Source organism: Oryzias latipes, chromosome 20 (genome assembly GCF_053564925.1).
Source record: "Oryzias latipes strain Hd-rR chromosome 20, Olatipes_Hd-rR_3.1".
NCBI classification, from domain to species: domain Eukaryota; kingdom Metazoa; phylum Chordata; class Actinopteri; order Beloniformes; family Adrianichthyidae; genus Oryzias; species Oryzias latipes.
Genome location: NC_136256.1, coordinates 27329194 through 27343771, shown reverse-complemented (window position 1 = coordinate 27343771; position 14578 = coordinate 27329194). Strand labels below are relative to the sequence as shown.

At 39.9% G+C, this 14578-nt stretch overlaps 1 protein-coding gene across 6 annotated transcripts in view; it reads right to left on the bottom strand.

The window, feature by feature from the left end:
- Window positions 1-1027: 1027 nt before the first annotated feature.
- Window positions 1028-14578, bottom strand: part of ralylb (RALY RNA binding protein like b) — a 152054-nt gene continuing 138503 nt past the window's right edge. For all 6 annotated transcript variants that reach the window (XM_023950100.2, XM_023950099.2, XM_078938318.1 and 3 more), the window contains 4 exons: window positions 10001-10114; window positions 8178-8347; window positions 5807-5845; window positions 1028-2979 (listed from right to left, as the gene is read on the bottom strand). In XM_023950100.2, coding sequence (XP_023805868.1) covers window positions 5813-5845; window positions 8178-8347; window positions 10001-10114 — 317 coding nt within the window. In that variant the 3' untranslated portion in view covers window positions 1028-2979; window positions 5807-5812. The remainder of the gene's footprint in view (window positions 2980-5806; window positions 5846-8177; window positions 8348-10000; window positions 10115-14578) is intronic.

Sequence of the window (14578 nt, the reverse complement as noted above, 5' to 3'; positions counted from 1 at the left end):
AGGTGTTAGCTCAACAGACTGAATGACTGAAATATTTCACACTAGTTGGTTTTAAGGCATAAGTATGCGTGTGAACACTATCTGTTTTGTGTACATGTCGACAGGTGGACATTTTTGCAACTAACAGGTGTGTTTATAACATTTGAGTGTGTGTGTGGACAGGCTCCGCCCTCTTTTTTTTTGTTTTTTTTTTTTTTTCATTTGAACCTTACCATAATGATTAACAACCAGTAAACTTGCTGCTTTATGCTGCTTCATGGTCTTATCCCCCTTCCCCTCCTATTATCACCCCCTACCCCCCCTCTCTCTAACGTCCCTCTCTCTTCTTCCCCTCTTTCCTTTTCCGTCCGGTCCAACACCAAAGATTTTCAGACATGTTTGAAATTAATAAAGTTTGGCCTCAATTACAAAAGGGGTTTATTCAGACATACCTTTGGTTTGTCTGAAGATTAATAACCCCTCTTGTTAAAGTAAAATATGTCCAACCCAAGAGGCCCTCAGCTCTCATCTGTCTGCCTAGCTGTTGGACAGGACAAGTTAAAAAAAAAAAAAAAAAAAAAAAAAAAAAAAAAGAACACACAAACTCCACACAGAAAGAACCCAGCCGGGATTTGAACTTTTCTCACTTTTTCCACGTATATTCATGTATGACCAATGTTCAAATATGCAAGATGAACAAAATCTATGTAGTGTCTGTGTGACACGGCCGTTAGATACAGTCTTCACACATCTTCAGGGCATCATCTTGAAACCCCTCGCTAACATTAACTGGCTGTCAGTCGGACTGACGGCTTCGGTTTAACAGGAGATGACAACGTGACATCCGGCCGTCCAGCTTTCTGCCGACTGACTATAATTTGACGTAAAATCAAACACTGTTGAGCTTAAATGTCACCTTCATGAGAGCCATGGTCAATAACCTGCAAAAAAAAAAAAACTGAAATCACAGATAAATGAACAGACGGATGTTTTTTTTTTATTTCCTGTTTTTTCCAGATTTCTTTATTTTACTGAATCAACATTTGACTTAGTAATGACACAGTTTTATTGACTGATAAGAACACAAATAGCTATCTACAATGACAATGAGTCCTCTAAGCTCACAACAGTTATACCTTTTTTGTTTTAACAAAAAATACATACAGTAAACATGCCATTTGATCAAAATATCTTTACACAAAATGTACATTTCTATACAACAGTAGTCAGTTACACATGTCTACAAGTCCCATGTTTCTTTGCTTAAGCCTGCAATGATTTCACCGAACCGTCAGCACAGAGTTTTATAACAAAAGTCATTAAAAACAAATGTGAAAAAGATTATTTACAGAGCAAAAACAAAGGAGGTGATGAGCCAGAAATGTTTCAACGTGACCCAGAGAGGTTACCACAGTTAGAGGCTGTTTTTAGTCTGTTATGATTTTTGCAAAACGCATACAAGACTGTTCAATAAATAACAGGTAACCAGCATAAAAAAGTAAACGGGCGGCGGAGCGTTGTCTCCTTTTGCCAGGTTTCTGGTTCCAAAAACCATCACTAGATGTCATTTGACATTGTCATTGTTCACCAGACCCCTTAAAATTAGATGAAGGCAGTTTTTTCTGTTTATGTTAGTTTTTTTTCATTGCCAGGTTTGTTAAATGCAGTTATGCGAGTTTAATTTTTCCTCCCAGAGATCCTCTGTCCAATCATGAGTCCAATCTCATCTTAAAGATTATAAAACCACATAATGCTAATATTTAACATTAAATGCAATCAGGAGCTTTCTAAAGGTGAGGAATTAAACCGTTTTCTAATAAATTAAAAATATTACCAATGAGAAGGAATGAAAAAAATAACATTTTTGATTGTAAGTGGTGGTAAAAATTCAATATTTTTCATCAAAATTATTTTCTTTTATATAATAGTGAGAAATGAGGTTGGCAGCCTCTTCCAGCGTTATAATAAAATCACTTTCCAGCAGAAAAATCCAACTGGCAAAACAAAGGTGGAGTGAACCTAAGTGGAATTATTAACAGCTTGCTGAAATCCACTTTTTCTTACATGATTTAATCAGTCACAATTTATTTATAATCTTGCTAATTAAAATCATTTGGCTGGTGATATATTTACAAGGAGAAAAATCCTTGTTTTTTTTTTTACCATGGAACCTCGACCCAATTGGAAAAACTAAAATATTTTACAGTTTTATTGTTGCTGTTCTTGATTATTTAATCATCATATGCATGGATAATTGGTTTAAGTCCACATAAATTGCAAATGATAGAAGTGTTTTTCTTCCGTCTGAAGGAAAGAACCCAGCATGGACCTCTGCTCCAGCACAGGTCCATGCTGGGGTAAGCGGGGGTGGGTGGGGCACTGGTCCCTGGCAGCATTGGCTCCTGCCTCCCCAGCTCCTCACTGCTTTAGGAACTTGGCAGGAGTTGGAATTGATGATGGAACAGCCCAGCGGGGCATCAGTGTGATAAACAGTGGGATTAGGTTATGCTCACAGCTAATGCCTACCGTTTCAATCCAGACCTGACGGCAGTGATGCTCCATTGCAAATCACACAGCCGTTGCCAAAACGTCCCACTATATTTGTTCGGATCAGCAAAATGAAAGGTTTGAATGAAAAACACTTTGGAAATTACAGCGCAAGCAGTTTTCATGAAAGCAGCAACATTTTTATGTATTTTTTATATTTACCCATTTACACAACAAAAAACATCCTTGACTCCCTCAGTTCATCTGATGTTCTCAGCATGGAAATGGTCCTCCAAGAAGATTCGGGCTACGCTTTAGGAGAAGTCGGGCCAATGCATTAAAAATGGTCTTGCATCTATTTACCTCACACTCGGCTCGTGCTCAGAGTTGGGAATCAAAACATGACTCGCAGTCCTGCTGAATGGGTGTCTCGATCCCCCACACATCTTCTCCGCTCCTCAAAAGTGATGATGAATTCTTATACTGTCAACCAGGAGAGTCTGCTTCTTCACACTGACCAGATAAAGAAGAGAGCACATATTATGACAGGCTCTCCTCCAGACTGTTGGTGCTTCTGTGAATCTGATGAGGAGTAGGCAGCTTTAATACCCGTCTATTTAAGTCGCCTTGGAAATATTCTAGAAATGTTTCCAGATACTGCTGTTTCCTTCTAATTCCCGATGGACATGAAACCGAAAACTGAGGCTCTTTTCACTGAGATTTTCACGGCTGCGTGTGCAACATCCTTTTTAACCATCGTTCTGCACCACAATGTTGATGATTCTTCAATAGCAGAGGCTTTAAACATCGCTCACTCCATCTGTCCATTTTCCAATCCTTCTGTTCTAAATTAATCAGAAATCACCCGCCTACGGTGGCCCTGAAGTTCAAATCACATGAAAAAAAACGCTCAATGCAAACAACTAGTGATAAAGTAAATAAATCATTAAAATAACAATAATTGTTAGAAATAATGAAAAAATTCCTGAAACTGAATCGTAATTCCAAAGAAACCAAAATGCTACCAAGAAAAAAAAAAAAAAATTGGAAATAAAAATTAATTTCCATTTATCAAAAAAAAGGAATTATAAAAAATTAAACAAAAAAAAACAAGACCCCGGTAAAGATAGGTATTATGGGACGCCACTGAAGTTTTTTCCCTTTTTCAACATGAACGTATTTCCCGTGGGGATACCTTCAAACGGAAGGAATTTTATTCTAAAGGGACTTCAGCAAGCTTTTTGAGTTTTAACTGTATTATAATGTTCTTCTTCTTCTTTCTCTTTCGGCTTTTCCTATCAGGGGTCGCCACAGCGAATCATCGTTTTCCACCTCACTCTATCATGGACATCTTCTATATTAACTGTATAATAATACATGTATAATAACTGTATTATAATGTTCATTACTCACAAAAAGTGGTATTTTGATGCATTCCTTCTTTTCCTAAAAAACCTGCTCTCTGAGCACCAGCCCCTCCCAATCCAAGAACATGATTGGGTCCTCACACTGTGACGTCACAAAGTGAGAACCGCCCCTTTCAGGAAGAGTCTGCACTGTCAGCCCCGCCCCCAGGCTAACACACACGCCCACTTTCTCCACGGAGCAAGCGGTGATCGGCTCAACACTTTTATTTTGTATGCACAATATTCACACCCATCTTTGCAAAAGTTCGGATGTTGTTTGTTTGTGTACGAGAAACACAAACACGCTGGCGAGGCTGACTCTAGGATGACGTCACGCACCCATGAGGAGCAAAAGGCGGGGCCTCAGAGATCGAGTCGTCTCACTTCTGGGTAGGAAAATGAAATGTAAAAATCACTCAGGCATGATAAAGGCCCTTTATGCTTCTGGTCACGCCCACTGCAAAGGTTCGGGGATTGATCAATCAACTATGGACCACAGTTCTGTTGCATCCTTCTGTTTTCCCTTTTCTTCACAACTCAAACATCAGCATCCAACCAGTGATGTCCCATAAAAACTACCTTTTCTGTTTGGTGCTTTGTTTAATTTTTTTAACATTTCCTTTTGAATTTCTGACAATTACTCTTGCCTTTAAAAAAAACAGCATTTCTTTTTTTTTGTGGAATTTTGTTTTGATTTCTAAAATGTAAATTGTTGTTCTATTGATTGTCGTCGTGATCTTTAAAATGTTTTAGCGTTGAGAGATTTGTTGATGTGATTTTAAAGTCTAAATCAGTTTCCCCTAACTCCCTGGGCCTCAGGCAACTTCCTGCAGAGGATAACCTGCAAAGATGACCTACATTTTTTTTTCCCTTTTCATTTCTAATCTGATTCTGAAGGAAATTTTATTTTGGAAAATGACCGGATTCTCTTCACTGCAGCTGACTTAATCTTGAAGCATGTCAAGTCACTCAAGCACGTGTCAAATAAACATCTGCTTCTTTCTTAAAGCAGATAGTAAAGTTAGTAAGGCTGCATTTAACAGACAAAAACCAGGAGTCTTTACTCCAAAAATAGACATACGGTTGTGCCCACAGATCATACTAGTGATGCATAATATTCATCAACTGGCTGCCTCATGTTCCAAGGATGCTGCTGTTCAAACAGGGGATTTTTGTTTATTATTATACATTTTATTGACGTTTTGTTGTATGCGTCCGTCGCACCTCAAAAGTCGGACGAGGCTGAAGTTGGCGTCTACTTTTTTAGCTTTCACTTTTTCACTAAGTTGTGGGCTAAGAGAACATCTAGATCACATTTTATTGGATCCACACATGGAAGACCTAAAATTTAAAGCAGCTGCTATTTTACAGAGAATGTAGTTTCACTGGAAGCTAAAAGATCGGACGTCCACTTCAGCCTCGTACAGGTCGGTCAATGAAAATATTTTCAGACAGGTGGGGGATCACTGATCTAAATCATCAAAAGCACTTTTTTTTTTAAATTTTCCTCAGCAGAGAGCTAAAGGATGTTTTCCAACGTTGCAACAAAAGGTTTACCACTCATAAAGACGATTAAATACCCCGCTATGAAGAGCCAGTCAGCGCCATGCAAATGATGTCAGTGCTGCCTCATTACCCACACTGGGGTGGGGGTTGGAGGCGGGAAGCCCTTTACCTTAGGTCTCCCAATTAATACCCCCTTTCTCCAGATTCAATTATATGAATGTTGTTTAGGGGCAGTTCTGGCCCATTGAAACGCCATTAAAGCTCCCTCAGCCAAATTCTGCATTAGCCGCCCTTCAGTGAAGTTGGTATTCCAAATGTCACGGAGCTTATGACTTCAGAGAGATGATTTACGGATGTTTTGAGATGTTCTGCAGAAGCATCTTAAAAATGCTCTTATGGATACTTTGAGAAGCGAATCCACGGCTCACCTCATCTCAGTTGTCAATATCCGAAACGTGGTTCTCTATCTGAAAAAGAAAGAGGCAGGAAGTGAGCCGACAGCTTGGGTTGGAACATTTTAAAGGTCACTCATGAGTTATGAGGAACAAAAAGAAGCTTTTCCAACATGAAGTGCAGACGTTGTGGTCCATTACCATAAACTGTGATAAACATGACCTTCAAAACACAAACATTCACCGATGTGTTGCTGAAAAATAACCTGAACCTTTAGTGTGAACAAAGATTTCACCGGGGACAGAGAGGCTGCAGCGTGTTAAACAAAGCCAGGGCGAGGCCGCGGCTACACGGATGAAATGAAAGTCACTAATGCGAGGAATTGAGCTCCGACTACGAATAGTCACTTAAAAAAAAGTTAGTCTAAAGCTTAAAATATTCTGATTTTTTAAATAAGGTGGTGTAAAAATATTAGATGAGTTTAGAGTAAAATGTAAAGGAAAATATTTTTACCAAATTATTTTGACTCGCCAAAGGACTAAAATCTCCTTTTCTAGTAGTGGTTTGTGTTTCTGCTTATCCTTTGCAATAATGAGCGTCAGGGTGGATCATTGCATCCAATCAAAATGCGCTTTGATAGAGCCGCCATGCTGCAACCAATCAAACACCTTCAGTTTAAAAGATAGAGGCAGAAAAAGTGACAAATGCAATTTTGTTTTTTTTGCTTTTCTGCATTTGTTCAAAAAAAAAAAACAACAACTAAATTTGCTTTTATCCATTAGACCAGGGCTTCCCCAAAGTTTTTGTAGCAGAGGGGCAATTGAGCATTGCATTTAGATGCTTGCAAATAAGGCACATGACTTTATCCAGCCCACAAGGTACGACAAAGTAAGCATGTGTCCACTTAGCTTGAAAGCGCCGTTTGTTTTTCGCCAACACAACGTTTTTCCTCAAAGGAACCTGCTCTGGCTCGCTTTTATTGAGGGCCACAAAAATCTTCCCTCGGGCCACCATTGGTCCCCGGGCCGCACTTTGAGAACCCCTGCATTAGACCCTTGTCCTTTAACACCAGAGCCGGTCTTACCATTAGCAAAGGTGATTTCTAGCACTTGGGGCCCCGAGCTGAAGACTTAATAAAAGTGGCTGAAAATATATTTTTTTATGCCCATCATTATTTAACTGTGTCATAGAAAACACCCAAATCACTGAAATGGCATAAGGAGGACTATGTGACAGTGTTTCGTCCTCCCCCGTCCCGCTGCAGCAATGGAATAGTCCACTCAACAGCAAGTCGAGAGACTTACAACTTCTTAGCGAGCAGTCAGTGTTGCCAGATTGGGCGGTTTCCAGCCCAATTGGGCGTTTTTTATTGCTCTAAGTAGGTGGACATAATTTAGGCGGTTTGGGGATCGGTTGAATGGTTTTTAGTTCCTTATTAAAACATGTTTTAATTGGAGACGTGCGGTCAGGGGAGGCATTTGAAGCAGTGCCTCACCTGAAAGGATCCTCACCTGCCATTTTAGATGTATACATTTATAAAAACATTGTGTGCCCACTAATATCTACCATAAATGCAATTTATCCAACCGGAAAATGCCACAAGAACATGTTTGAAATACCATTTTCCACAGAATGGGTCTGTAAAGTCAAACCACCTTCTTTTGGTCTAATCTGTGCTTTGAAAAGTCTTCTTGGGATTTTTGCTCTGAGGTGGTTTACTGAAGCTTTGTTGTCCCTTTTTGTAATGTCAAGTTAAAAAGACGTTTGGCTTTTTACTCTCAGACTCAAACATTTCATTCGAAATGTTCATTGAGGTATTTTTTTTGCAACTACAAGACATTAATGTTCAAGCTTTTTGGCAATAAACCGAATTTCTACATAGTAATTGGTTCAGAATAATACCAAAAATACAGTCAAAAGCGGCTCAATACTCATCCTTTAAGTCTCAGTAAAGTGGTGCTGGTCCATCCATGGTTTTTCTCTTTTTCAATTTAGTATTTTTGTAAAAAATGACATTATGAGATAATTTTTGACCCCACTGCTCACTTGATTTAATCTAAAAAACAGATTTTTTGCCTTTTTAAAGCATTCCAAAAACGACATCTTCGGTTTTCACACCTATAGTTCTTCTTTCAGTGACCTTCAACATACTTCTATATGTTCCTGCCTTTTCCCTAGAAGTCTGTAGGTATGTGGGAGCCTGTGGTGCGCCCGCGCATCAAAGCCAGAATCAACAGGGAGATGCTGTCAGTCCAGCCGCCTTCAACTTTCACTCATGTGAGGCTCGATTCCCTCAGATCTGAGGCAATGCATAATTCTGGATCATTAACTCTTATTTGGTGCAGACTTTCAGAACATCTGAGATCTCCCAGAGTCCACACCCCAGTCAGCCGTGTCCACGCTCACCAGATGGTGGCTGCCTTCCTCGTCGTAGTCGTCCTCTCCTCCGTCAGTCATCTCTCCCGCCTCCACGTCCAGTGCCCCCTCGCCAGCCTCCTCCCCGGAGTTTTCCGCCGTTTCTGATACAGACTCCTCATGGAGGGAGTCACAGTTGTCCTCATATTTTCTCTGAGCCTCTGAAAGCAAGAACAACATCCAAATGTAAGAGTCTGGGATGACTTAATTAAAATCAACACCTTCAGCTGTGCAGAAATGACATCACTTTTGGTGTCTGCAGGCTGAACTCCACCACAAAAGCAGCTGCTGGTTGACAGAAATTGTTCTGAAGAATGGGAAAAGACAGATGTTTCATCACAAAAATTGCAGAATTTAACTATAAGTCTTAAAATACAGTGATTTTTTTTCTCTAATGTTGTATTTGTTCATTAATTCTTATTCTCATTTTGTCAATAGAAATGCTTTAAAATGACCTCAAAGTGATAATTCTTCATGCAGAGTATGAGCCTAATGTAAAATTCTAATTAAAGCGTCAGTGGATCTTTGCAGTCCGCCTGATCTCGTTTATCATTTTGTTTGTGAATCTTTTGAAATTCATGCAAATGCATCTCTGACCCGGCTGACGCCGCTTTTGTGCGAAGATGACCTTGAGTCGCTGCTTTAAAAGCAAAGCCAGATTTCTGTTTGTCAAATACAGCAGCTGTTCGGCATATGGTTCAGGAGAAAAATAGTAAAAATAAAGGATGAGAGTGTCCGTATAACAATAAAGCTGTTTTCTCCCCCACTTTAATTTTCAGACAAACAGCAAAGCTTCACAAAAAAAATAAAATAAAAAAAAGGATGCACACCTGTGCCACAAAATATCCTTTTTTTAAGGAAGGAGTATTTTTGACGTGTTTTACTTTGGATGGCCCACAGCAGTGAGCTGTGCACCACAGGACTCAAAGCAGCCTCCATTTCCCCGCTGAGATGGAAACATTAGTGTACCCGTCTGCGAGTCCTGCATTGTTTTAACCGCTCACATTTGTGTGCGGCGTGCCTGGTGAGATTTTTCACTGCTCTTGCTGCAGCACCATGCTCGCTATTCCTAAGATTCCTCCATTAGTCGACTTTCTTTTATAATAAACCCATTATTTTCATTCTCTGGGTTCCGTCTGCGGTTTATTTTGGAGTCTGCAAACCAAACAGTCTCAGCGTTGGAGCTTATACGTTCGTATCAACAGTCGGACCTTCTTTTATTTGTGCCATAGTTATTCATTTTCAGGGTTTCAAGCTTGTGGTATCAAACAATCAGGTCTTTTAGATGTAAAAACTGAGTTTGCTGTTCTGCTTTAGAAGCACAGAAAGTCATTAATCCACAAATCCTGTTTGGCAACAGCTTCGGCTTCTGCTGTTTTCAGGCGAAAATAGCTGGTTATGTTAAAATGCAGAAAGGTATGAGTATAAGCAGGAATGTCAGTGCAAAATATATAGAATAAACTGCCTAATAGAAGTATTTTATTCTCACTTCTGGCAGCGTCATTCTCCAAAGACAGCTTTAAGTTTGATTAATTCATTTGTCTGTGACACATAATAGAAAATCCATTCTCTACTTTAGAACAGTTGGTTATAAAAACTCAGAAACCTTTGCATTTGGCTTCACAGTGTAGAACATCTAGAAAGATCCTTCATGAAGCCAGTCAGCCTCCTGCTGCGACCCATCTGTGAATGAGATGGAGAGCTCTGCTGCTCCCGATGTAAACACATCACTGCGACCTGTGGTTGGTGGATGTAAACCCCGCCCTCCCTCCATGGCAGACAGTGACCGTCTCTGACGCGTATGAGCTGCTCACCATTTTCAGCTCTCTGCTGCTTCTCGATCTTCTCCAGTCGTCCCAGCAAGGAGTCGATCTTCATCTTGATCTGAGTGAGCTCTCTCTTGATGGTCTGCAGTTGGTCCGTCTTCACTGTCAGACGGAAAACATTATCGTTTAATTTTTGGTTTCGATTTGCTCCGCTCTTGTGCTGCATTCACACCAAACGTAAAACTCCCTGCTGGACGCTTGTCCAAAATGTGTTCATGAACTCCTGACGCGTGGGGGAGGAGCTTCTGTCAAAGCTTGGAAGCATTTTGTTTAACTTTAAATCTCATATCCAGTCAATGCATGGAAGACACAGATGATGTTGAGTTATCAGATTTTTATTTTTATTATGACCTCTGATCAGAAGATTTGGTTCCCGCCTTGATGGCCCATGTGAAGAAGTGTCCTTGGGCAAAACACTGAACTCCAAATTGCTCATGATGGTTATAGGTTGACATCAGTGTGTGACAGTGACAGCAAAGCACTTGGGGCCTTCTAAAGAGACGTTCACACCACCCTCAGAAATGCCTGTTCAAGAGGCCACATTCAATAAAAAGTCTATGTAAACACGTGAGTGCACATTTCATTCTTTTGGGTTCAAAACGCTGGTGTTTGTGTTTACACGCAGCTACACTATCTTCTACCATCATTTTTAGGCCCAGAATAAGAAGTTAAACTTAACGAGGTCATCCTATGACCAATCGGGGACTCGCATTTGGTAGATCTTGTTCCTGGCCGGAATTCTATGACACCAAGTCTTTAATATATCGGAATAGAGCTGTGAAAGAAAAAGCCTGGACCATGATTCACGAGATTTGCACTGCTACAACCTTTAGCACCTAGCCTGTTCTAACTGTAGTTGGCAAATATGCCCTAGTAAACTGTAGAAAAAGAAAAAAAATGAAGAAGCCCAACCCTACTTGTCCAGTGTGAACACTATAGACTATACTTGCACTCAAGAATGTGCAGCTAGCGCGTTTTTGCAGGTGCGTCACATGCCTGGTGTGTCCGTAGTCGGAGTGACTTTCCACAGCTCCATAATCTATCATTGTCTCATCCATTGAGCGTTTGTTGGTAACGTTGTGGACTTCTCTGGTGTAATAATACCAATAAGAAGGAGAATAGATTCCATCAAAGCAAAGGAATCTCAGCACAGTTCCCTTGATTCATTTTTCATTGAATGTTTACTGATCTTATCAGCAGATTGTTTTTGAAGATGTTGTCAATAATTCACAAAGGAGCATCTTGTGTTTGTGTGTTTGAATATGCAAACTACAGTGCAAATGTGGAGCAGTAAAGACTTTCAGTGCCATGGTTTCTTTGTGTTCATTAGTTCCTTTGTAAATGTTTTGAAACTAATCACATTTATGCTTCCAGCATGCCAGGACTCTGTTTTTATGCTTCCACTTGTGGAAATTCCTCTCAACAACATTTCTGTGATTTTACTTTAGAACAAAGTGTTTTTGAGTGTTCAAGTGTGTTCATCAAATAATGAAAAGGGATTTTTCATAAAATAATGAAGCATTTTTTGATAACTAGTCTAGAATTTTAGAGCCTACAGAGGTTCAGTGGATTTCTTCTTCTGTTCTGACGGTGATCTTGGCTGAGAGAAGGCGGGTGACCTCTGATTTAACACTTTTGCTATCTTGTGGGGTCAAAATGACCCCACACCCAGCGTTAACATGTCTTGGATAGCACACGGGTTAAAGACTCTGGAAACTTTTGAACTGATTAGAATGGGACTCTATGACTTTCCAACATTTGATTTTTTACCAATACTTAGACTTTCTAAAACAATAAATTTAGGTTTTTAAGTGATAATTTTATATAAAAAACATAAAAATAAAAACTTGAACTATCTCAACCAATGTGATAGTAACACATTGGTTTAGCTCCTTCAGGACATCCTAATACCAAAAAATCATTGACCTCTCAAAGCAAAAAACTTTAAACTAGGAATATCCATAAAACTGAAACATTTTGGAATGACTAAGACTTTATTTAACCCTTGTTCTATCCTAGGCACTTTTACGTTGGGAGTTGGGTCATCTAGACCCACTAGACAGTGCGCTGAACCTTTTTTCTTCAATGATTTGTGATCTTCACTGGTGTCCATGGATTACATGAAATCTTTCCACCTTTATCCACCTTTGTCATAGTAGGGAGAACACGTCAATGGAAGGGGGGGGGGGGGGTCATCTAAGATAGCACAAGGGTTAAAAAGTTTAGAACATTCACCTGAGGAGTTTGGGGCTGAAAAAACATGAAAAAGAATAAAAAAACGCCTTTGCTCAGGTGTACATATGGACTTTGTTTTATAAATATTTTTTGGACAGATGTAAAAAATGTTCACATAAGCCTCATTTCACTGTGCGGTCCAGTAGTATTTTGAGCATTTCAAATATAAAACTAAAGCCGAATGGAACTGTAGCGTTTTTGGGCCCTTGATGATTGTAGGTCCATAGAAAAATGGAACGTTACTGTCCACCAAATATTTATCTTTTAATCCCGAAAAAGGATTTATTTCGTCTGCTCGTAAAGGGCATTAAAAATGTTAATGGTCAATATTCATATTGGAAAAATAACCTCCGCTGACAGATGCAGGAAGGATTGTTTCAGTTCCTCCCACTTGTCTGATCAGCAGCAGAGAAGCTTCCACAGCTTCTGTTTACTGGCTCATGAATAATTACCTTCAGCCGCTCCAACAATACCCGTCGGCCTAATGAAGCGTGGCTGCATCCCGTCAAAGTTACGGTCCTAACCTTGATCTGTCATGAGCTCACAGCAGCTGAAATTAAACGTAGTTATCCGGGCTGCAGAAATGTGGGCGTGCTCCTCTGCAGCTTCCACCGAGATTGGAGACTTTACACCATAAAGTAATGAGATAATCTAATTTCTTTACACTCGGCGGAGAGGAGAAGTGCCGTCTGTAGAGGAGGGGGGAGGATGCGCGCGGCAGACGTTGAGAGGAAAACATGAAATCCTCTTTGACACCTATCAGGTTGAGTCTGTGCTGACGTGAAGGCGACTGAGCAGGAGGAACGCTCAAAACTGCATCGATGTTGTGGTTTAGGTTTATTTGCATCTGCGCCACAACACACGTGATCTAAAGCCATGAATAAAACATGACCTTCTACATTAGAGAAGTTGTCGGTGCATGATTAAAGTAAGAGGAGAAAAAAAAGAAAGAAAGGAATCTGATATATTAGCTTGAAGTGGATTCCCCTGGAGGACATCCTAATCTTTCACCAGAATTCATTCTGAAAAACAACAGGATCCAGCGCCCACTGTGCCATGTTTTCCAATGTGCTGCTTCTTTTATAGCACAACAGGATGATTAATGCATCCGTGGCAAAAAAAAAGGGAGAGAGACGCAGCAAATAAAGCTCCACTGATGGAAAAACGTGTTCGGAAACCTCAAAAGCTGTTCTCGTATTTTCTAAAGCTGCTATCAACTCTTAGGGAAATCCTATCTTTGTGTTGGAGCGTCTCCATCTCCTTCTAAGCATCACCCGCCTCCTAAACCAGCATCCATGAACCCCCTTCGCCACAACTGCCGTCTTCTCTGAGTCCTGCATTATAGGAGCTCGCTCCGGGCAGCTCATGACGATAAGACAGAGCAAGGAGGCAGTTTTTAATTTATCTGGACCTCCAGGCCTTTTTCCTTTTGTGCTATCAACCACGTAATCAAAAGAGAAAAAAATAGACACAAGCTTATCTATCTCATGATACCCCGGGTTCAAAGAAAGAAGTGGCTGCAGTGCTCTTGTCGTTGAATAAGGATTAGAAAAGATTTAAAGAATGAGTAATAGATCTAATTTTAGAGCCTGGTGACGAACTGTGGGCTTTTTCTTTTAATCTTGGAAGCAAAAGGAGGATCAGAGGTTCACTGCACTGAGGATTTTAGGGTTTTAAGGGGTACAAATGTTCATAATAATTCTTCAACACATTTTTGGACCGATATCGACATTTTTCTCTAGCAAATATTTTCATTAATTGTTTTTTGGGAGAAAATACGTTTTTTTTTAAATAATGTACTTCAAAAAAACAACCAAATTTTCCAGGATTTTAAACAATCTGAACACAAATCTCATCTTTTAATTGGACTTGCAATATTTTGTGGTCATTTCTGGTAAATTACCAGACGCTCCAATCATCTTTCAGTGTTCCCAATGGTTTTTTAACTATGCAGTTTTTAGTCAAAATCCAAAAACCGGTGTCTCTTCTTCAGTTCCTGCAGAGCGGCAGGAGTTCATTAGAAATTCGCTTGTGAGTTGTGGGCAACCCCGTCCCCTTTTCCTCTCCCCACATCCTGTGTATTTTCTATGATCTTTTTTAAACAGCACACTCCTGATTCACAACAATTTGTATAAAGAAATACTTAAAAAGGCAATTTTAAGCTTTATTTTCTTTATATTTGTCCTCCATCATCAGAAGAACGCTACAAGAACATTTTAGAAACAGCATTTTCATCACAGTGGGCCTTTAAAAAGACTAGTAAGGCTCCTTTAGGAGTGCACATTGACCGAGACAAGACAGCGTGGGGAGAGAAAAGTCTGCTAAAATAAA